General features: G+C 41.0%; 1 protein-coding gene across 1 annotated transcript; it reads left to right on the top strand.

Moving 5' to 3' along the window:
* Positions 1-788: 788 nt before the first annotated feature.
* LOC4352248 (ent-sandaracopimara-8(14),15-diene synthase-like) lies at positions 789-19,736 on the top strand. The gene is made up of 14 exons (NM_001404732.1): positions 789-894; positions 2,727-2,847; positions 4,707-4,765; positions 6,940-7,225; positions 7,901-8,081; positions 15,327-15,544; positions 16,457-16,577; positions 16,695-16,792; positions 16,885-17,096; positions 17,360-17,472; positions 17,567-17,662; positions 18,079-18,297; positions 18,456-18,597; positions 18,899-19,736. Exons 2-14 carry the CDS (start codon positions 2,736-2,738, stop codon positions 19,487-19,489), a joined length of 2,448 nt encoding a protein of 815 aa, NP_001391661.1. The 5' UTR covers positions 789-894; positions 2,727-2,735; the 3' UTR covers positions 19,490-19,736.
* Positions 19,737-23,603: the final 3,867 nt, after the last annotated feature.

Raw genomic sequence — 23,603 nt, 5'->3', positions numbered from 1 at the left:
GGATATGGCCATTCATATTTTGTTAGATATGGCGATCCAATTTTTTGTTTGGTTTATATGGATATAGTGATCCAATTTCTTGTTTGGTTGGAGCAAAATAGCCATGGATGGGAAAAGCCAAAGTTAGTGGGACCCATTTGTAGTATATTTTTTTATTAAAATATAATCATCCGAGATCTTGTTTTAAAGAATTAATTATAACAAATCTAATGGTATAACCAAATCATAAATTATATAAATGGGTTAAGAGAAAAAATCATTTAGATCTTGCTTATAACTTCATCCAGCCAAATCGGCCGGGTGCACTCATCCAGCATATTGAGGGAATATTCCCTATTCCGAGCCGCCCCATCCACCCTACCCTCTAAACAAACACCAAAAAACTCGGACGGCCATCTCCCATTCAGACTCATCCACCCAACCAAACACACCCTAATGGCTACAGTGTACATAAATTATTTTTATTGTACTTAAATTACTACGGATTACATCTAAGAAAATTTGTTGTGCGCAATTTTTTGGAAAAAAATATCGTAAAATTATTGGATATATGTCCAAAGTTAGGTCGTACAGTTTGACCAAGTTAATACTAGTAAGGCTTTTTTTTATTGTTTTTAATGAGAGGTATTAGAGTCATTATCAATAGAGATGCTCATTATATTTAGTCATATGACTTTCTACAAGTGGGTTGGACCACATGCATTGACTAATAATTAATACATGTGGGTTGGACCACATGCATGCACCGTTTTATTTATAAATATATAAATAGCGGTGCAACGCAGCACGTATACGGAGGAGAGCTTTTACAAGAAGGCAGAAGGCCACCACGCGGAGCTCTCTGCTCTTCCATTGCTAGTTTTGCTTCATTTCCCTGCCTGTGAGTGGTGCAAGGTACAATTCTATATTCTCTTGTATGCTCCCTCCTTGCTAAAAAAGTTAATTCCTAAATCTCTACTCTTGAGTATATATGACCAATATCCTATTAAAAGTTTTGTTGACGTTTCATTCTCGATAAATAAGATGTCACCTAAGCAAATATGGTGACATGATAACAAAGGAGTAAATTGCACACATAGTGCATCACAAGTTCACAACTTGACAGGTAAGTATAAGAACTTTATAAGTAATTTTATAAATGCAACAACTTACAAGGTAGGTACGGTTTTGATAAATAAATTAAGAAGTTACACGGCAACTTAATTATTTGGAGCATTTTTTATATAAATTTAATTTTTAAGTATTTATTTTGGTAATATATTTGTGTGGATTTGTATAAGCGTATTTATATTTTTATCCTAATAACTAATAACTGAAAGTCAATTAATTCGGATGTAGAAATTATTATATTTCTGTTGATATTTAAGAAGGTGAAGAAAACAAAAAAAAAATTTAAAGGTAATTGGATGTAAATTGTATGTGCAATATAATTCTCAAAGATTAAATTCAATATTATAAAGTAATATGCGTAGAATTACTATGTAATTGCATATTGACATCGTGAAAAAAACTCACCTAGCATATGCTTAGCCAAGTTGATGCACCAAAATATTAATTATCAAGTTCTTACGCTAGAACGCACCTACTTGTCAAGTTGTCACACTCGGACGTTCAATTCTTAAGTTTTTGCACTATATCGCACCACATGCCAAGTTGTTGTACTGTAGGTACAATTTACTCATAACATAATTATGAAGAGGAAGAGGGAAAAAAATCATCTAAATGAAACTAGGCGTACTCTATTTCCAATACTATGAAACTAGTTAAACCAAGGATTGTGTTATAATTTGTACTGCCAGATTTTAGAAATTACATATTTTTATATAAAATATTTTGTATAAATTAAAGCATATAAATTGATTTTGATAAATTTAATTGGTTTTTATGTAAACTTAATCATATTTATTCATATTATTTTCAATCCACCTTATTTTAAATAATATTTTATAGGATCATAGAGATCGTAGAATCAAGATACTAACTAAGATTTCATATGATCATGTGTAAATGAATACTAATTAGGGTCAATATCATTTCAGCTTGGTACGATCATTATAATCATACAATACTATAATATGGATCGGGATACTGACAATCTTGGTTGATAGTAACATTAGGGGCTAGATTGATCTCATTTTATCCAACTACATCTAATCCCATATATCGCTATTAAATGTCATGACTAACCTATAAAGTCACGCAATAAAATTGTGTATTGGAGGGCTTATTTCATTTATCGCTTAAAATCTCTTTAGATGATATGGTACTGGGCTAAAATACCTATCCACCTGCCACATAATTCAGGGTGGTTGGAGCAAGGGTGAGTGATGGTAGGGTAGTGTGAAAATTAAATCAGAGGTGATTAGTAAGAATACAGTACTAGTATATTTCGGATACAATTTAAACGCTATAAAAAACCAATAGTTTGATATCGAGGGCTACATAGATAAACGAATAGACTTGTAATTATAATATTTACTTGGGTATACATAAATGAATAGACATGCAATGTTGTCATTTAATTTTCAACAAATAAACGAGTAGATACCGGTTAGATGATGATCAATTTGAAAAGATCTAAAATATTCTTAGGAGATGATTAAATTGGGATGTGGGTGGATCGAGTAGGTATGTACAGGTAGATAGACTCGCATCCATATACCATATTTCCATCTGACCTTGTTTTCTTTGTTAATTAATTACCTCACACATATTGTATGGTGCAGGCAACTACGATGCTACCGAGTTCCATATGCTCCATGGGCCAAATCCCAAGAACTTCACCCCATTACTATGGGATGCTGCCAAAGCAGATGAGCAAAGGACATCCTCCTATGGTCACTAGAGGTACAATAGTTTTTATTGGGATTGATGCTACTTGGCATGAACAAGTCCCTCTCTCCTATACTATCGTTCTAATATGGAGTAGTAAAGACATGAGACAAATTAGCTTTAAGTAAAAATGACCAAATTACCCTAAATTATTAGTTGCAGATAGTTATTTCAATACTTATGAAATTGTCACAAAATAATTGTACCAGCCATGCCTGCTGCCCAAGGAATATTTCTAGCATGGAGTACAATTATTTAAACAAAAAGTTCAAATACCCCCTAAAATATTGCGCTAGTTCGAATTATCCCCTTTGAATTCAAATACTAGACATTTTACACCCGAGTCCTTAAATCCAGACAAATTACCCCTAATTCAATCCTGTGTAGTTTTCAGCTTACGTGGCACACACGTGGCATCAGTCAGAAAAACAAATACTCCGTAAAAATCAGGCGGGGCCTATTGTCGGTGATGCTTTTTTTCCTCACCCTCAATGCCTCGCTCTCCACCAACAACTCGGAATCGACCAGCTGTCCGCCACCCATGCTCCACCGACAAATCTCTCCTTCTCCTCTATACGGTGAACACCTAGAGGAGGAACCCACCGATAGAGGGGGGTGGGACGCTATAACCTACTTGCCTTCCTCTTCATTTCTTCCCCTCATCCGAGCATGCTTGGGCTTTAGATGCTCACCTCTGCATGCCATCCGCCCGACTCCCTCAGCGAAGTGGTCGAAGCGGATCCACTAGCTCCGTGCAGGAACGAGCTCCTCGGCAGCGACAACGATGAGCTCAATGCCTACTGGCCTCTCCTCAATCCGACACTGTCGGCTATTGATTTGATGGGGCGGCACCTCGAACAGAAGGCTAGGGAGAGAGCATGAGGAGGTCCAGGAGAGGCACATTCGATGGCCGGAGGAGGAGGTGGAGCCGGTTGGTGGGGATAGGTCTCGATCAGAGTGGCTCCGTCGATCTAGACCGCACCAAAGCTTGAGCCCACTCACTGAGGTCCGTGGAGGTGAACTGCCTCCGAAGCCCAAGCCAACCAAGAGAAGGTGGTGTGGATCCGACCTTGGTTCATTGTCGAAATATCGAGTTTGCCCTGCGATGGGCGGATCTGTCGCTGTGATGTTGCCACCACCAACCACCGCCACCGTTCCACCTCTAACACCGTTCGCCGCCTCGTGCACACTTGGCCCACAACTGTCACTCTAAGTCCCTTCTCGGCACCGTCACTTGGGAATAAGGGGAGCCGAGGGGTACAAGCCCCTCCTAGGCACCGCCCTCCTCATCGGCAAGCGCATGCAATGGAAAAGCTATGATGCGATAGCATGCTTGTGACACTGAGGAGGAGGCGGCGTGACTCTTTGTGCAAAGGTGATCTTTGTGTTGATTCGCCCGTCCGCCACCTGCTCTAACTGGCAACACCGACCACCTTCTCCTGCCATAACCCATAGCGCAGAAAGAGAGAAAGAGCAAGGGTAAGGGATGACTTTAGGGGGATATATGGTAGGTGGGCCCATGGATCTTTTTCTATTCTGCACTTTGCTGACTAGATTGCCACGTTGTGGCCAAGTGTGCAAGCTATCAAAACCGCCCAAAACAGTGCTCATGGGAGTTATTTGTCTCATATAAATAATTGAGGGTATAAATATCTGGTATTTTAGTTTAGAGGGGTAATTCAGTTGAGTCATTCAGGGGTCGTTCAGACTTTTTCCATTGTTGAATTAACAATTGGTACTAGTAGCAGCGTATATATAATATATATATTAATTTTCTGCTATTATATTGATGCTCCATAATTAATCTAGTTCTGAATTTATGATTGGATTGGTTTTGGCAACGTATCTCACTTCTTTTCGTTTTGTTTCCAAAGCGGTAGGAGGTGTTGAGAAGGGGGAAGTCGGAGGAAATGTACGGAGCCTGCAAGTCATGGTACGAATTAATCCATTTCGTGGCTTTCACGCATATTATCGCTACTTGCGCCCTACTTGTAAATCTGCTTGATCATTCTAATTTGACTATCGCTAATTCGTCAACGAATCTGTAAATAGTTAAATGAGTACATGATTCTATTAAAATCGTTGAAGAGAATAGATTGGAAAGTTTTTAGGTGGTTAAGGTTAGCCTCGGTGGCGGGCACGCGGATATAGAAAAGTTTTAGAAACTGGAACAAAAATTACTAATCAAGTGTTTGATGTGAGAAAATGTTGTTTCTAATCTAACAATACAAAACATTCAAATTCTATTGCGGGTCTAACTGACTGGCCCAGGCTGCGGTTCAGCGTCGTCGGGCGATGGATCTGCCCCCCCCCCCCCTCGTTTTTTCTAAAAAATTAAAATATTATCATTATAGATCAAAGCAGAGTTTACGGGGGCACAAATCCCCTAGTACATCACCTTGCAAAGCAGTATAAACAGAACAAGCAGACCATATCCCTTTGAAAGGTGAAGATAACTGAACTAGGCAAGCAATCCTTCATGTAAATCCATGCAGCGATAATAGATGGAATCGATAGGGAGCAGAGGCATTGCTGCGATGATTCCATCCATTGGCTTCTATTGACGGCGTGCACACCCATTGAAAATTTGGTGATCTTTTCGGTTGCATCCACGGAAATGGCATAATTCGAGGTTTGTAGTTGAGCTGTAGAATCTCGATGTGCTTCACCAGACTCAACCAAATATTGTCATGGTGCTCCCTGTCAAAATCTCTGATTCGACATCTCTAGAGGACAGATCGACAGCCTCAAAACCAAAAGTTGTCGCTATCAGATAACAATGACCATGAACCCTAAAGCGAGACAAGTTCGACACTACAGGAGGACTTGAGAACAGTAAAAACTAAAACTAAACTACACTACACTACGAGGAGAGGATGCCTGACCCCCATCCGGTCGACGCCAGTGGAGGACCACCGGAATCGCAGAGGGAAGAGGGATCGGGAAAAGGGAAATTACTGTAGCATTCTTTCTCTGGGTGGAAGGTCCCCCCTTCCCTTGTTAGCCTTAGCAACAACATCATGCATTTATGTCCTTGTAAAAAAATGTATCACTCGTATTTAGAAATTTTGAAATAGAATCTGATATGTATGTTTTTTTCTCGAACGCGCAAAAGGATTGCACGTCAATATATTAGACGATAGAATATTCGTTACACAATGCATTAAGCCAGATCGACTTATGCCAAGAGAGGAGGGAAACAAAAGACCAAAGGAAAAAGACTCGGAAAGTACGATTCCAACCAGCGGGAAGGGGGCAGAGCCCACTACTCTCCCAATAAAACCCCAAAATTAGCAATGCCAGCTAACGACCAAAGATGGCCCTCTGAGCTGATGGACTAAAGGACCTCCGAGACCGGAGATAACGCAGAGTCGAAAACCCTAGAGTTCCGTTCCTTCCACAATTGCCAGGAGACCAAGAGGATCAGAGAATCGAAGCTGTGACGAAGATGCTCAGGCAAGCATGCCCTGTACGAAGGCCACCAAACCTGGAGATAGCTACCACGGGTGGGAGAGATGGCATCCCAACCAGGAGACGACAACACACGGAGCCAGACCTGCTGAGCGAACACGCAATCGAGGAGGATGTGATTCGCCGTCTCAAGCTCTTGAGCACAAAAGGGACAGACCGAGTGACTATCAATGCCGCGCTTCTGGAGGAGCTCTGCTGTTCAGCAGCGTCGCTGAAAAGCAAACCAGAAGAAGAACTTGCATTTAGCAGGACCCTTAGCATGCCAGAGAAGATCAGCACAAGCAAAGGAGTGCTGGCCATAGAAGCACATCCAGTACGCCGAACGCGCAGTGTAGCGCTTGTCACTCGTCCAACGTCAAACAAGACGATCCTCGACACCCAGCGAGAGCTGGACGTGAGACACCACATCCCAAATAAGAAGAAACTGGGAGATGACCGGGACAGTTAGGACGCCGCGGATGTCGGAAACCCAGAAATTGTTCGCGAGGCCAGAGGAGATCAGGAGGTAAGGAAGCCACTGAGCGGCCATCAATCCATCGGTCAATCCAGAAGAGCATTGGTTGGTAATGATATGTATGTAATGTCATCATGTACTGATTCCTTGGTTGAATTTATTATTCTGATGTAATATTGCAGCACAGCAAGGAACTCCAAGCTAAGATAAGAAAACAGTTGCAGAGAGTTGAATTATCACCATCGTTATATGACACAGCTTGGGTGGCTATGGTGCCGGAGCGTAGTTCTTCTCAAGCTCCATGTTATCCGCAGTGCATTGAGTGGATTCTGCAGAACCAACATGACGATGGATCTTGGGGTATAAACTCATCAAGTTTATCAGTCAACAAAGATATTCTCTTGTCTACATTGGCATGCGTTGTCGCACTCAAGAAGTGGAATGCAGGCTCATATCACATCAAGAGAGGTAAAAATTAACTACTAACTCTAGTTAAAATAATATATAATATTTGATTCTTTTATCACAGATTTCGAGGGACATTCTGATTGCAAGTTTATGTTAGAATAAGTTGGCAGCTTTGCATGAAAGAATTTATAGAGAAATTTTATAGTACAACCTTATGGGAAGTTTCCTTTGAGTTTTTTATCTCTTTTTAAATTCCTGTGCTTTTATGTGATCCTATCAAATGGCCACTTTAGTATTTTCATGTGTTTTCCAATTCTATATTCTACACATACGTTCATGTTACAATCATGTGTTTTTTCTGTTACTTTTGTTTTCCATTCATGCAATACAAATAGGCCCTAACATTAATTTTGGGACAAATCTATGCACACCATTTTTTATACTAGGTACATATCTTCAATTTACTTATAGCCAATGTTTAAGAAGTTTGACTATAGCCCTATCTAAAGTGTCAAATATTTATAACAGTACTCCTCTGTCGCCCACTTCTGAGAATAGATCGATCTGGACAATATATATCTCAGATTTATTCTTAGAAGTTATTTTCTTTAAATTATTTTCTAAACGGAGGGTGTAGAAAACTGCACTCATATCGATGCTGCTAAGTCCTTTCGACGTACCTTCGTGTTTGATGATGAGACCTTTTATAACGACATAACTTTATGATGCTGACAGGTCTAAATTTTGTTGGAAGAAATTTCTCCGTTGCGATGGATGTTCAAAATATAGCTCCTGTGGGTTTTAACGTTACATTCTCTGGTTTAATAACCCTTGCCTCTGGGATGGGTTTGCAATTACCTGTTTGGCAAACAGATATTGATGAAATTTTTCACCTCCGGAAGATCGAATTGGAAAGGTTAGCCAATAAAATAAAATTAATTAGGATTCAGTTCTGAAATTTATATTGTGCCACTTCTTTTAATTAGTTTTAAATTTACATGTGTGAAATTGTAAAAGAGTGAAATTACTAGACGCAACACAACATCATGTTGGGATGTACTCCCTCCGTTTGTAAATATTTGACACCATTGATTTTTTTAAAACATGTTTGACCATTCATCTTATTCAAAAAATTAGAGTAATTATTAATTCTTTGCCTATCATTTGATTCATTGTTAAATATATTTTTATGTATACATATAGTTTTGCATATTTCACAAAAGTTTTTGAATAAGATGAACGGTCAAACATGTACTAAAAAGTCAACGGTCTCAAATATTTAGAAACAGAGAAAGTATTAATTAAATAAAGGAAAAAGTCTATATAACCCCCTAAACACTTGACAGAAGTTCGTCTAGCACATGAACATTAAAACCAAACAACTAACACTGTAAACTTAGTGACAATGTTCAAATTACCACCTATGTGGTTTTGGGTGTTTGGAAGCTTAAATAAATGGGGTTGAATAATTAATATAGTATTTTTTACGTATCGTCAACCATCGGTCATTAGTTTATATTGTATAGTGATGCCATACTAATATTATATTAAAATTCATTTATAAGCGAGAGAAAAAAGTTCAAAACAAAATTTTTAACACTAAACAAATATATTGTCAAAATATATTCAATGTTAAATTTAATGAAATTAATTTCATATTTTAAATTTTGACTTAAAAAAATAGTCAAACGACTTATAATATGAAACGTAGTGCGTATTCAGAGCTTTTCCTTAAATCAATCAAATGTCTAAAACAACTGAATTTATGGATTTTGGATCACCTCGAGATACGTGTGGAGAGGATAAAAAAACCAACCGACATGCCTGCAAGAGGAGTGAAACCTGAGACTAAGAGCAAGTCCAAGAGATTATGTATATGATTAGCTAAGTTTAGAGAGTAAAGAGGTCTGTAAAAAGGAAAAAAGGTCCCAAACAGAGGGGTAAAACCAACAGCCTAGCTAAATATTGACTCTCCGTATTCAAAAGGGTCCACGTCACGGCTCCCGTTCTTTCGGACCGGTGACTCCACGACTTCTCGTTTCTCCGCCGCCGCCGTTGGTTTCCATCGCTTGGACGTCGTTCACAGCCGGTTGCTTCCTTCTGCATGTCGCTGCCTCTCGTTGCACCGCGTCGCCGTCGGCAGATCGTTGGTGGACGCCGCGCGCCTCCTTGTTGCGTCATCACGCCGCCGCCGGCCGCACATCCAACAGGTGCATGCGTTATCGCCATGCGGAGGCGATGAGCATCCTGATCCAAGTCCCCTTCCGAGCGATGAGCATCCTGATCCAAGTCCCCAGTCACCGTTGAAGCAGGACGCGGCGGCCTCCACATGGCGAGACGAAGGCCGGGGCCAGAGCGGCGCGACGGCGGGAGGGCGAGGGCGCTAGGCGGCGGGACCAACGACGGCGCGGGACGGTGGGACCGGTGCGACGGCGTAGCACGATGGGAGGCTGAGGTGGCGGGACCGATTGGGCGGGAGCGCACGGGCGGGAAACGAGCGCGTGCGTGGGAGAGCGGCGATTGCGAGCGGGATGGCCTCTGCAAATATGCAGGGCAAGGGGCAACGGATGCCGAATGGGATTGCGAGCAGAGCGAGATACGATACCGAGTGTGTTGGACCCCGGTTTTGACTTGTTTTTTTTTTTTTACCGATCCAAACCCAGATAGCTAGATTGTTGGAGTTGCTCTAACATGAGAGTAATTAAGCTTCGCTAGCCAGCTAGCCGAGCGTGAGTTCACATATGTTACATATAATTTAAATATAAATTACACTGTAATAATACTAGAATAGTTTCAGTGTCATAATATTTTACACCAAAAAATTTCGAATTTTAATTGTATATAGCTACTCTCGTTAGTTTTGGATCACGGGAGCAAATCCTGTCCAGATTAATGGTGCCAAACAATGGGTGTACATGTGCATGCGAACACTTCAATCGGATCTCATGCTACTATCTAGCTAATTACATTGGGAAACATAAATAGCAAGAGAAAGAGAAAATATAGAACCCACATATATTCTTTTCTTTTCGAATTGAGATGGTTTTAGTTTCTTCCTAGTATTCTAGTTCTACTTAGTAGAAAGTTTGAAGGTTCAAACCGAAACACAATGGGGCATATGAGTTTCTGCTCTTTAAATGGAAGTCTCTCATGGTCTGTTTTGAATAATCTGTATACGAAAATTTTAAGCTCAAGTACACTGGTGGAGAAATCGTTTTTAGTACTGGTTCATAACCCCGCGTAGTCCCGGTTTTTAAACCGGAACTATGAATCCGGGACTAAAGATTTCTATCTTTAGTCCCGGTTCAAATACCCGGGACTAAAGATCGATTTTTAGTCCCGGTTGGTGGATGGGAGCGGCAGTCCTGGTTAGTTTTTTTTTTCATTTATTATCTCTAATTTATTTTCTCCCAAATTAAGTGGGATGCATATCCCCAAATCAAAGTAACATTCCAAATACACAAATCAATCATATACACCACAGATTATACATTCCAAATCAAACCCCAAATCAAAGAAACATCCCAAATGTACAAATCATACACATCTTAGATCCATACAATGAATCACAGATTTTTCAAAAAGAAATTATATATCTCAATCCATACAATGAATCACAAATTCTTCATCTCAATCTTTACATGAATCACAAATTCTTTAAAAAAAAAAGGAAAGGAAGCAAAGCCGACGGCCGGCTCAGCCACTGCCACCTCCCCTCCTCCCCGGCCCCCGCCGCGCGGCCTTCCGCGCCGACGCGCCAGCTGCCACCGCGCCGCCCTCCACCGTACGGCCCGCCCTCCCCCTCCTGCTGTGCACTTCAGCCACGCGAAGGGATAAGGAAAGAAAAGAGATAAGGAGGAAGGGAAGAGATAAGGATTAGAGATGAAGAGAGAGAGAGAGGAGTCTGTGTGGAGGGGAAAAAAGGATAAGTAATAGGGATTATATAGTGCGTTTTGATCTTTAGTCTCGGTTAGTAACACCAACCAGGAGTAAAGATCATCGGTTATTGTTACTAACCGGGATTAAAGATCCGAATTTTAGTCCCGGTAAAGATCCTGGAGGGCCCTAACCACACCTGACAGCATGTGAACCGGGATTAAAGATGATCTCTAGTCCCTGTTGGTAACACCAACCGGGACTAAAGATCACGTAGTCCCGTTCTGCTTATAGACCGGGACTAAAATCCATCTTTAGTCCCGGTTTTTATTGCAACCGGGACTATTGTGGTTTTTGGTCGATCGGGCAAAGATGGTTTCTCCACCAGTGGTAGCAGCTTTTTATATATTATGACTTTACTAGCAAATATGCCTGTGCGTTGCAACGGGTGAAAAAAACGTGATGATAATATATGTTTTTCATATATAACCATGTCGATGACAATCAGAAAATTGGAACATCTTAAATGTGTAATGGCTCAACCTTGATGATGGCAACATTACTATGTTTGCTTTACCTAAAATAATTGAATTATTCATATAACAACATGCATATAATCTAAAATATTCTTTAATCTCATTCTTGCAACCAATCAAATCCTACACTGTCTCGTATGGTCAAGTCTACACAAAATAGAGTCATTGTGCACTCTTCTCTAAATAACAATTAAAATATGTTTATTTTCTAATATTATTTCCATATAATATGTTATCAAGAATAATAGCTACACTTCACAAAAATAGTCTGATAATTACCTACAAAGATGTGTAGGGTCTCCAATACAGGAGAATAGATGACGAAACACAAGTCGTGTAGGAGATGGAAAAAAATCGATGGATCCTATTCGACCAAGTGTCCATTAATTTAGCCTTTTTTTCCTCGTATGTTTTTTTTTTTGCTTTTTTACATACGATGGAAATATTTTTTTCTCGCGTGTTTTTTTACGGACTACGGAACTTTTTTTTTATTGCGTTTTCTTTTGTGCTTTTTTCTGACATTTTTTCCTCACGCGTTTTTTTAAACCGTTTTTATTTTCTCGCGTATTTTTTCTTTTTTATATATGGTAGAAACTTCACTTTTTTAATAGTTAGATTAGATTAGATTAGAGATAAAGAAGAGATATAAACGGACAACTAAAACGATGAATAGAAATTAGATTTTTTTTCTACCGCTCTTTTTTCTGCCCTTTTTTTTTTCTCGTGCATTTTTTTATGAACGGTTTTTTAAGCCACTTTCTTGTAGTGTCGGACCTTTATAGATATAATAGGATTCGATTTATTTTACCACATCACATATAATTCCTTTTTCTTTAGAATCAGACATTTTTTTTATTTTTTTCTTTAGAATCAGACAGTTTTATTATTTTTTCGCCCTTATTTTTACAGCGTCAACGGAGTCAGATTCGTTTCGATTTTTTCCCCGCTTTTTTTTTGATCGGACAGTTTGCTTTTTTTTTCACCCGGTTTTTTTTGCCCCTTTTTTTATCGGACTTTTTTTTTCTTTTTTTTCGCCTGGTTGATTTTTTTTACCGCGTCACATATAATTCCTTTTTGTGTGGAATCGGACAGCTTTTTTAAAAAAAGTTTTCGCCCCTTTTTTCCCGGCTCGATAGAGTCGGATTCATTTCGATTTTTTCCCCTTTTTTGCCACCTTTTTTTGGATAACACAGATTTGTTTTTTCGCCCGGTTTTTTTCGCTCGGTTTTTACCACCGGTTTTTTTAACGGACGATGGAAGCACCTCATATTTTTTAAAGTAGTAGAGATAGAGATACATTGCTACATAGGCCAAAACTTATATATACTTCCTTTGTATAACATAATGCCCAACACAATAAAGCAATTAACCTACGCCTAAGTAACAGCTGCAGCCTGCAAATAAGTCGGTCGGTCAGGGAATTTCAATGGCCCACTGACAGGATAAAAGTTCGGCCTTTCTTGAACGAAATATTGAATTATACCTACTTCATTGTCATATAATTTTGAATATAATATTTAATATAATAGGAAAAAAACTAAATTGCTCCCGAACTGTTGCGATCATTTTGGAATACCCTAAACTCAATATCAGATATTTGACACCCTGAACTCTCAAATCTGGACGAATTAAGCCCCCCCCCCTCCCCCCTTTCCCAATTCAGTGCGAAGCGATTTTCAGCCTACGTGGTGCACATGTGGCAGTCCAATAAGCACATAACTATTAAAATCAGTGGGCCAACTTTTTAGTGCACCTTTTTTCCCTCTCCTTCCCAGCTCGACCCCGGCAAGCAACAACAGCAAGCGGTGCTCAGTCGCTGCCACCCCTCTTCACCAGGTTCGCCTGCAACATGAGCTCTGGCGATGTGGGCCTTAGCCACCCCTGACCCTCTTCCTTCGGATCGACATCGCGGGAGGCAACGTGGACTCCGATGAGGTGGGGTCTCAACCACTGCCACCCATCTTCCCCAGGATCAACCTCGGGAGGCAACGCAGACTCCAACGAGGTTTGACACCCCGAACTCTCAAATCTGGACGAATTAAGCCCCCCCCTCCCCCCTTTCCCAATTCAGTGCGAAGCGATTTTCAGCCTACGTGGTGCACATGTGGCGGTCCAATAAGCACATAACTATTAAAATCAGTGGGCCAACTTTTTAGTGCACCTTTTTTCCCTTTCCTTCCCAGCTCGACCCCGGCAAGCAACAACAGCAAGCGGTGCTCAGTCGCTGCCACCCCTCTTCACCAGGTTCGCCTGCAACATGAGCTCTGGCGATGTGGGCCTTAGCCACCCCTGAACCTCTTCCTTCGGATCGACATCGCAGGAGGCAACGTGGACTCCGATGAGGTGGGGTCTCAACCACTGCCACCCATCTTCCCCAGGATCAACCTCGGGAGGCAACGCAGACTCCAACGAGGTGGGGCCTTAGCTGTTGCCGCCCCTCTCTTCCCCGGATCAATCTCGGGAGGCGATGCGGACTCCAACGTGGTGAAATCTTAGCCATTACTGCACCCTCTTGCATGGAAGAAATGGGGAAGCCCGGTCGAGTCGACTAGGTAAATCCAAGGGGCACAGTTGACAATGGCCAAAAGGGCCATGATGTAGCCGGTGGTTCGGGCGAAGGAGGTGACGACGACGGCATCGGTCAGAGAATGCGGAGAGCCTTGGCAGGCATCACCGATGTAGGAGACGACCACAGAGAGACTCAAGGAGGAAGAGGTGGTGAGGCAGATGTGGCGCAGCATGGAGGCCCATCCGCCCATCCGCGGAGGTGGTAGTTAGAGGCGGAGGAGGAGCCTGAACTCAAGAGCCCCTCGTGGAGGAGAGTGGAGGTAGCAGGCGGTGGCCGAACTCAAGCTCACACCGAAAGTGCAACAGAGGTAGATCTCGAGTTCTCATCAAGGGCAATGGTGGAGGTTCAGGGCGTGCGACCAGAGGTGACATGTGATTGTGCAACCAGGGGTGACAGGTGGACTCAGAGCTCAGGGCTGCTGGTGGTGCATCTGGCCACAATGTAGGGAGAGGGGGCATATCACATCGCCGGCGCTGTGGGTCTCCAGCTTCACGGTGGCTGCCGCCACTGTCTCTAGCTTGTAGGGTTGCCCCACACCACTATCATCAGTCATCTCATCTCAACATCTCGGACGGCCATGACACCGACGACCTGGACATAGATTGAAAATTGCTCCGGAATGAGTTAAGGGGTAATTCGTCCGAATTTAAGAGTTCAGGTGTCAGAATTCCAATATTGGAGTTTACGAGATAATCCAGATGTCCGCAATAATTTGGGAGGGGAGAGGGGGTAATTCGGATTTTTTTCTCTTTTATAAGGATACTTAAGGGTGTTCATCTACGGCTTCACTCGAATCGACCAAATCCGAATTAAGCAGGTTTAAACGGTATGCCACAAAATTAATATGGGTGGGATTGGCTGGGTTTTCTTCTAAGGTGTCCATATCAAGGGGTTGTGAATAAAATTCTTTACTACGAAATTAGGGTTCCTCCATTAATACCAACTAGCTATTACTTTCACCAGAATCTCTTATATTTGTGGACCAAAGGAATAGGACCTCAGAAAGACCAGAACTTATTTAGTAAAACTTATTGTGGTACCATATATGTTCAAGAATCAATCAGGTTTTGTCCTCTCCGCACACTGGACACTTCAGAACAGGATAGATTGACCTATCTGCACATAGTATCTAGCTTTTAAGTTAAATTTTGTTCATAATTTTTGTTCACTTTGTAATCAGGGATTCCGGTGGAACAATTTCAGCAAGGAAAGCCTTCATGGCATATGTGGCAGAAGGGTTCGGGAGCCTTCAAGATTGGGATCAGGTAATGGCATACCAAAGGAAGAATGGATCATTGTTCAACTCGCCTTCAACAACGGCAGCTGCAGCAATCCATACTTTCAATGACAGGACACTCAATTATTTAGATTCACTTACGAACAAGTTTGGCGGCCCAGGTGCGCACTGTCTATTACTCCTACTATATATAGAGAGATATTTTATAGAGTTTTCAGAGTGGTACCGGTAGCTAGTTCCGTTATGATACTTGCATGTACTAGTATGATACCTGCCAGATACCGGTGATAATACCGATATTTTTAATATGTAGGTACTCCCTCCGGTTTCATTTTAATTGATATTTTACACAAGATTATGGTCAAACTTTTATAACTTTGACCATCAATAACTTTAAAAATACTTAGTTTAAAGAAACTAAAACAACATATATATATATTGGTCTTCCAAAACATTATAATAAAAGTAAACATGCATTTATTTATTATATATATTATAATAGAAAAATAAGGTCAAATATATATTTTGACTGTGTCATTATTTAAAACGTTAATTAAAATGAAACCTGAGGGAATATCTGACAAGATAATAGATATTTATAGCAGACATGGTATTTATTGGCATCAGAGAACTAGTACCTATGACATGACCATGGTTAACAAACCTGGCATCCATATATACTATGCATAATACATAGGTATTAATCAGTTCAGATGAATATCACAAAAGGTTCGTGGTTAAAAAGAAAAGAAGAACCGAAAATCCAAAACAAATCAAGAAAGAAAAGGGGAAAACAAATCCACTGTATTAATGATATGGGGGATTGGGTCAACGTGTCGGGGCGAGAAACCAAGGAAGGATGAGAAATACATACAACTTCGGTTTTTGTAATACATACACCTTGGACGGTACAATTTTGCATAGTATTTCTAATTAAAAAAATATTATCTCCAATTACATTAGTATAGTAAAACCATTTCTTGTATATGCAAACTAGTGATAAAAAAATGCGGCCATGCTGCTAGCAGATATGAGACTTCTAATCGGAAGAAGTGTTTTCTGTTTGTCCTCAGTCCCAGCAATGTATCCGCAAAACATATACTCCCAGCTTTGTACTGTGGATGCTCTTGAAAGGACAGGGATCTCTCAGAAATTTGCACGTGAGATAAGAGACATATTGGACACGACATACAGGTGGCAGCAACTCATAAGACATTTTGCTTTACCTTCCAAAAAGGATATATCGAGTGCAAATAATTTTTATGCGTTTTGTACCAATTCCTTTTATCTTGATTTTTGTTTTGTTTGCAGGAGCTGGCTGCACAATGAGGAGGAGGTGATGCTGGACATACCAACATGTGCAATGGCATTTCGCCTCCTTCGTACTCATGGCTATGACATCACCTCAGGTACTGAAATTTGAACATCACCCTAGTTTATTGTCTGTATTCATTTGATTTCAAAATTATAATCATCTACATGCATGGAACTGTTGGGGCAGATGAAATGGCTCATTTTTCTGAACAATCCAGCTTTGATGATTCAATTCATGGATATCTCAATGATACTAAGACTTTGTTGGAGTTGTTCAAAACTTCACAAATCCGTTTCTCATGTGAGGATTTGGTCCTCGAAAATATTGGTACTTGGTCAGCTAAACTATTGAAGCAACAATTATTGTCCAACAAGTTATCAACATCAGCACAGTCAGAGGTATAACTCCTAATCTTTGCACGGACTAGCTAGTGATGCACACATCCAGGAGCTAGAAATTGCTGAAAACTAGAGAAAGAGAAACATCCTGTATCTCTCCAATATTTTAATAGTACGTACTTTCACACAATCAAAGTGGAGACAAACGTATGTAGGGCTCGACCCCTAATTGCGCTAGGCTTGTGTCTGCCCCTAGACACCATACTTGTGTAGTACTCTTAAATTGTACTTGTATCAGCAAAATGAGTCAATACATGTTTCAGGTGGAATATGTGCTTAAATTTCCCCTCCATTCCACCTTGGACCGATTAGAGCACAGGAGAAATATCGAACAATTCAAGGTCGAGGGTTCCAAGGTTCTGAAATCTGGATACTGGTAACAATATCATCGTCTCAGCCAAAGTATACATATTGTTCTTGCTTTACATGTAACAGTATGACTAATTGCGACCATATTGTACATTGATCAGTGGCTCCCACTCAAACGAAGAAATTCTAGCTTTGGCTGTTGACTACTTCCATTCCAGCCAGTCTGTTTACCAGCAAGAACTCAAGTATTTTGAGAGGTGCAGTAGATATGCATTAAGATATTCATATATATATATATATATGTATATATATATATATATATGTATATATATATATGTATATGTATATATATATATGTATATATATATATATATGTATATGTATATATGTATATGTATATGTATATATGTATATGTATGTATATATATGTATGTATATATGTACATACATATATATATATACATACATACATACATACATATATATATATATATATATATATATATATATATATATATATATATATATATATATATATATATATATATATATATATATATATATATATATATATATATATATATATAAATAAAATCCATACCAAGAAGACAAACTAAATGTTGTTTTTTAACACTGGTTGCAAATATGGTGTGCACATGTGAGTTTGTTGCAGTTGGGTGAAACAGTGCAGGCTAGACGAGCTGAAGTTCGCAAGAGTGATGCCATTGATCGTCCATTTCAGCTCTGCTGCCACCATCTTCGCTCCTGAGCTTGCTGATGCCCGAATGGTACTTAGCCAGACCTGCATGCTGATAACTGTGTATGATGACTTCTTCGACTGTCCTGAAATATCGAGAGAAGAGAAGGAGAACTACATCGCGCTGATTGAGAAGTACGCACAACAATCAAACATTCGCCCACATATATACCCTCTTTGGTTTTATTAATTAAAACCATCATTAATTAGTTATTACTTGTTATGTGTGTGTGTATATATATATATTGTTGTTTTTATGTTGTTGATGATGATGATAAATTACTTAATGTTAGGTGGGATAACCACGCTGAGATTGGGTTTTGCTCCAAGAATGTAGAGATTGTTTTCTATGCGGTTTACAACACGTACAAGCAGATTGGGGAAAAGGCCGCATTGAAACAAAATCGCAGCATAATGGATCAGCTAGTGGAGGATGTAAGTTTGGACATTTGTGCGTCTTCCTCCTTTCCTATATAGATAATTTTTAGTGGTATCGATCGGCTCATACTAGAATCAATCTGGATATTTCATATCCTTTTTTTATTTAATGGACTATATATATTTATACCGCTACTTCCTCAACTACTAATGGTAAAAAAGAAAAGTTTTGCCAGTAATACAGTGGAATTCATAAATCAATGGCTTAAAATTGTTTTTACTGTTAACTGTAGATCATGATTAATTCATTTTACTATGCCCTAATTAAATTATGATATGTATACGTACGTGCATGCAGTTGGTGAGCTCAGCGAAGGCCATGATGGTCGAGGCAGATTGGACAGCAACCAAGTACATCCCAGCGACAATGGAGGAGTACATGTCAAACGCAGAGGTGTCTGGAGCGTTTGCCTCCTTCGTCTGTCCACCGTTATACTTTCTCGGGCTGAAACTGTCTGAGGAGGATGTCAAGAGTCATGAATACACTCAACTGCTCAAGTTGACCAACGTCATCGGCCGCCTCCAGAATGACTCCCAGACATACAGGAAGGAGATCCTGGCGGGGAAGGTGAACAGCGTCTTGCTGCGTGCTCTCACTGACAGCGGCAATACCTCGCCAGAGTCCATTGAGGCAGCCAAGGAAATAGTAAATAGAGATGCCGAGTCATCCATGGTGGAGATGCGGAGTTTGGTGTTTAGCGAGGGTGGCCCTATTCCTCGTCCATGCAAGGATCGCTTCTGGGAGATGTGTAAGATTGTGTTCTACTTCTACAGTGAAGATGACGCCTACCGCACACCTAAGGAGACGATGAGCTCGGCAAGGGCAGTGATTCTCGATCCATTGAGGTTGATACCTCCTCCATCTTGCCCAGAAACGTTGTCCTCATGAACAACCACCTTGATTGGTTTGTGTACAAGAGGTTATTTGAATTTTTAGTATGCCTAAGTCCTCAATATCTTTAGACGTGTTCTAGACTCTGTGTATGGACGTGAGTGCATGTGAGAGTCCATCTTGTACTTAAAAAAAATAATTGCATGCACTTATGATGTCTTAAACCTTGGAAATTGAGGAGAAAGTTTGATGGAAAAAAATATGATAAGAACTTATGAGATATGGCTTTTGCTACAACCATATGAAAAAACATATTGGCATATACAGTCGATTATGAGTCATAACCTATTTCCAACACATACAGAGAGGGGGTGAAGATACGGATTTAAGGTATTGTAGATAATATCATAGAATAAATGAACAATAGATAAAAAGATGCCATGGTTGACTCGCTAAATTAGCAGGTGGGATCCACATGTCATTGGCTTCCTCTTCATCTCATCTTCTTCCTACCCTCTTCTTTCCCTTCCTCCTCTCCTTCTCTCCTTCCGGTGGCTCCATCAGCTCCCGGAGAGGGAAGGGGAGCAGCCATAGCGCAGTCATCACCGGCCATGACTACTAGTGAAGGAGAGCATGGGGAAGCTGGGGTCAGGAGGAGGCAGAGATGGGTGATGATGGCAGAGATCGAGAGCCACATCATGCATGGAGAGAGAAGTGGGGTGGGGAGGCCCTGTCTCTGACTCGCATGTGTCCTCAAGCTCTCAGCGTCGACAACGAAGGCGGCATCAACAGTTGGGGGATGTCAACCAAAGCGGCAGCGGTGGTTGGTGGACACCCAGGACGAGAGGAGGGAGGCAAGGGAGACACATTCTCAGCTTGGCCTTGATTCCTGTTTTTCCTCTGACCAAACCACGCTTAGGAGCATTGTGGCTACCGGAGCTCATTGTGATGGAAGTGGAGGCGGAGCTCCTTGGATGGAGGCATCGACGGCGAGCAAATCCCAACAGTAGCAGCGGAGGCCTGGTCCGATCTGGGGAATCGCATCCTTGGTCTTCTCCCACCCCAGCTTCATCCCGTAGGTGGACTAGTACTCAACGACCTCACGTCTAGCATGGCCTTACCACCATGGGGGCCACATGCCATGGCAGGAAGTGCACGGTGAGTGTGTGCAACGAAGGAAAAACGAAGACACTGGCAGAAGGCTAAGGAGGATGCAAGATAGGCTGAGTTCACCATCGATCCAGGAAAGCGCAGCGAGCGATGGGTTGACAGTGTGCATTAAGAGGCATGGAACATTGCTGGGACGGACAGGCGGGTGGCGGCTTCATTCTATGTGTGAGCAGAAGCCAGACCATGTCTACTAGATGCAGTTCACAGTGGCAATGGCAGGTTGCAGGTGAACAAGGGGAGCTGATGGCTGTATGAGCCCTATTGCTCGCTGTGATGTAGACGGAGGTGGAGCTCGTTGGATGGAGTTGTCGACGGACCCTTGTCGCAGGATCAGGGGCCATGGTCCATCCACCCTAGCTCTGTCCACGTCCCTCCTATCATCGTTGTCAGTGACGTTTGGTCTCTGGCTTCAGAACAAATAGGTAGGCCCATGATCTATACTACATTAAAAGATGAAAGTGGTGGTGGACGTGACTCTACTACCACTATTGGCAGACAATGGGCTCCATTAGTCAGGATCCCCACCATCCCACGATTTCTCCTCACTCTTGGCTCTGCTTCCAAATCGTGCATCAGAGAAGATAAGTGACACAAGTCAAAATCGATGGGGGAACAATGTGAGAGAGAGAGAGAGAGAGAGAGATCAAGGTTGATGGAGTTGGATCGAGGTTTGTGTTGACGGTCGTTAGTGATCAGTTTCGCCCGTCAATGTTACCTAAATAAAGGAGAACTAGTTATACTTGCAATGCATATTTGTGTCAAAATAATATATATTCCACTAGCACTAGGATTACTAACCTCTTGCAGAGAATAAACACAAATGGAGGAGAACCGACATCAAAATAGATGATCAATCAATCGTGCGATGTCGAGAATCAGACTTATGGAAAGATGGGCCAAGAACTTAGAATTGACACGATCAAATTGGGCCAAAATTCACAAGTCTGAAGATAGAAGAGGTCAAGGAGGAAGCCTACCGAAATTGGGCTAGGTCGGCCCCGCCCATGGTTCGGCCAAACCCACCGCGTCTCTGTTCGATGCAAGGCTTTGAGGGAACGGTGGAGATTCACTCCCTATGACAGTTGGAGGGTATTACCGACCTTTCCAACCATCATACTCAAGCTATAAAAGGCCCTCACTCTCTCTATTTCAAGACACACCTCAAGCAAGAAGCTTCATACATCTCTCAAGTTTAGTATAGTCTCTAGAGTATAGTGAAATAGAGATAGAATAGAATCTTCAGTCCTCGGAGTCTTCAGAAGAATTCAGGTATGGCTCTAGTAGCTTTTCCTTCTTTTGTAATACTTGTACTTTATTTAGAATATTCTTCTTTATACTACGCTGGTATTGTATTATTTTCTGAGTATATGAATACCAACTTTACTATATATCCGAGTTATATTAATTATGATGCTAGCTTATTTGGGAAATGCAATGGTGTGGGTATAATGATCGTGTATACGATGTCTCTATGCCATGACGATGATATTAAAGTAGTATTTGGTAATTTAAGCGTGATGTTTAGATTACTGGATATCATTATTTGGGGTTATATGCTGCGGAAGCAAGGTGGGCCACTGATGGTGACAGCTCAGCACGGGTATTCCTCCGCGCGTATATATAGTCCTAAGTTAATTTCCTGGGGAGGGTACTCATCCGTATTTAGCCCCAGTTTGATGGTCATGATGGATTGTCATAAGAAACTCGGCAATTAGGGGTGGCTTCTCGAAGCATCAGGAAGGCATTGGAAAGAGGGTATTAGCTAAGTAATTATATAACTAGGATGTATGTATAATATGTATGTATATTCAAAGTATAGGAATAGATCATTTCTACTTTCTTTCCACTTAGCTAAGATAATTATGAATGAGAGTATAAATGCTTCTGCTTAGTGTCACTCTACCATTTGGATTATATTAACCCCTGCCTAGACTTTGGTTATTACAAGTAACATATAAATTATTAGTATGGTTCTCTTTATTATAATCTTTCCACGGGATTAAACAAATACGATACCCTTGGAATACTCTCGGGTGAAATGCTACAATTGTATATCCGTGTGCTTGCGGATGAACTCTGTAACCATAATATACCAGAAGTATTTCTGCGCCATTGCTAGGAATTATATTTCTAGTAATGTCGTTAAGAAATTCCAACGGTTGGCGATGATGGTTCAAAGGTTGACAGTGTCTGGATAGGTTCTACCACTCCAGATTGGCGAGCACAGGATGTGCGACTCCAACTCGTTGTCGACCTGGAAAATGCCCTTTGCCGCTTGGGGTTGTTGGCACCCCGCATGCTCGCAAGTCGCGACCGGTGCTGCTTCTAGATCTCCGTCGCTCCTGGTCTGGGATCCGTGTGCACTTGACGTATAGAACTTTGACATTCACCACTTGAGGATCACATATACCCTGCACGAACTCTCCGGCAAAGGGTCTCTGGTTGCCTTGACAGCTTGACCTACCACTCACCCTCGCCACCCCATAGTGCGAGGAGCCGAGAGGGGAAAAAAACACAAAAGATCAGTGATTGCAATTTCGTTTCAAAATTTTGGACCCCGACAAGTCACCATATCGACCGAAATTATCAAATTTTCTCAACTATTTTGGAATTTGGTCAAAGTTTATTCAAATAAAGTCAAAATTTGTTAAAATTTCCAAGATAAATTGGACCAAAAAGTGCCAAAAATCACGTTTTTTTGTAAATTTTTGTGCAACGGAAATAACCGAAATTTTCATTGAAATAAAAAAATGCAAACCCGGGGCGGGGGGTGGGGGCTGTTTATGCAAAAAAATACACACTGCCCTGAGAGATTTGCTTTACACACATTGGCACGAATAACGAATGGACTTAATGAATGAATACAATATGATGATCATTTAGGAATAACCTCAAAAAAGTTGTATGATGATAATTTTGGAACGGAAGTACTGTATTTCTTCGGTGAGATAAGCTACGACAGCTTGGCAGAGGTCATCGTTTGTGTTCACAGTCGTTAAGT

Source organism: Oryza sativa, chromosome 12, assembly GCF_034140825.1.
Source record: "Oryza sativa Japonica Group chromosome 12, ASM3414082v1".
NCBI lineage: Eukaryota > Viridiplantae > Streptophyta > Magnoliopsida > Poales > Poaceae > Oryza > Oryza sativa.
This window is presented reverse-complemented; position numbering and strand designations above follow the sequence as displayed.

Excerpts from the sequence above, each read along its gene's own strand:
- LOC4352248 (NM_001404732.1), top strand. The coding sequence starts at position 2,736 with ATGCTACCGAGTTCCATATGCTCCATGGGCCAAATCCCAAGAACTTCA. Across the intron at positions 17,663-18,078 it reads GAACTCAAGTATTTTGAGAG|TTGGGTGAAACAGTGCAGGC; the intron begins GTGCAGTAGATA and ends AGTTTGTTGCAG. Across the intron at positions 18,298-18,455 it reads TACATCGCGCTGATTGAGAA|GTGGGATAACCACGCTGAGA; the intron begins GTACGCACAACA and ends ACTTAATGTTAG.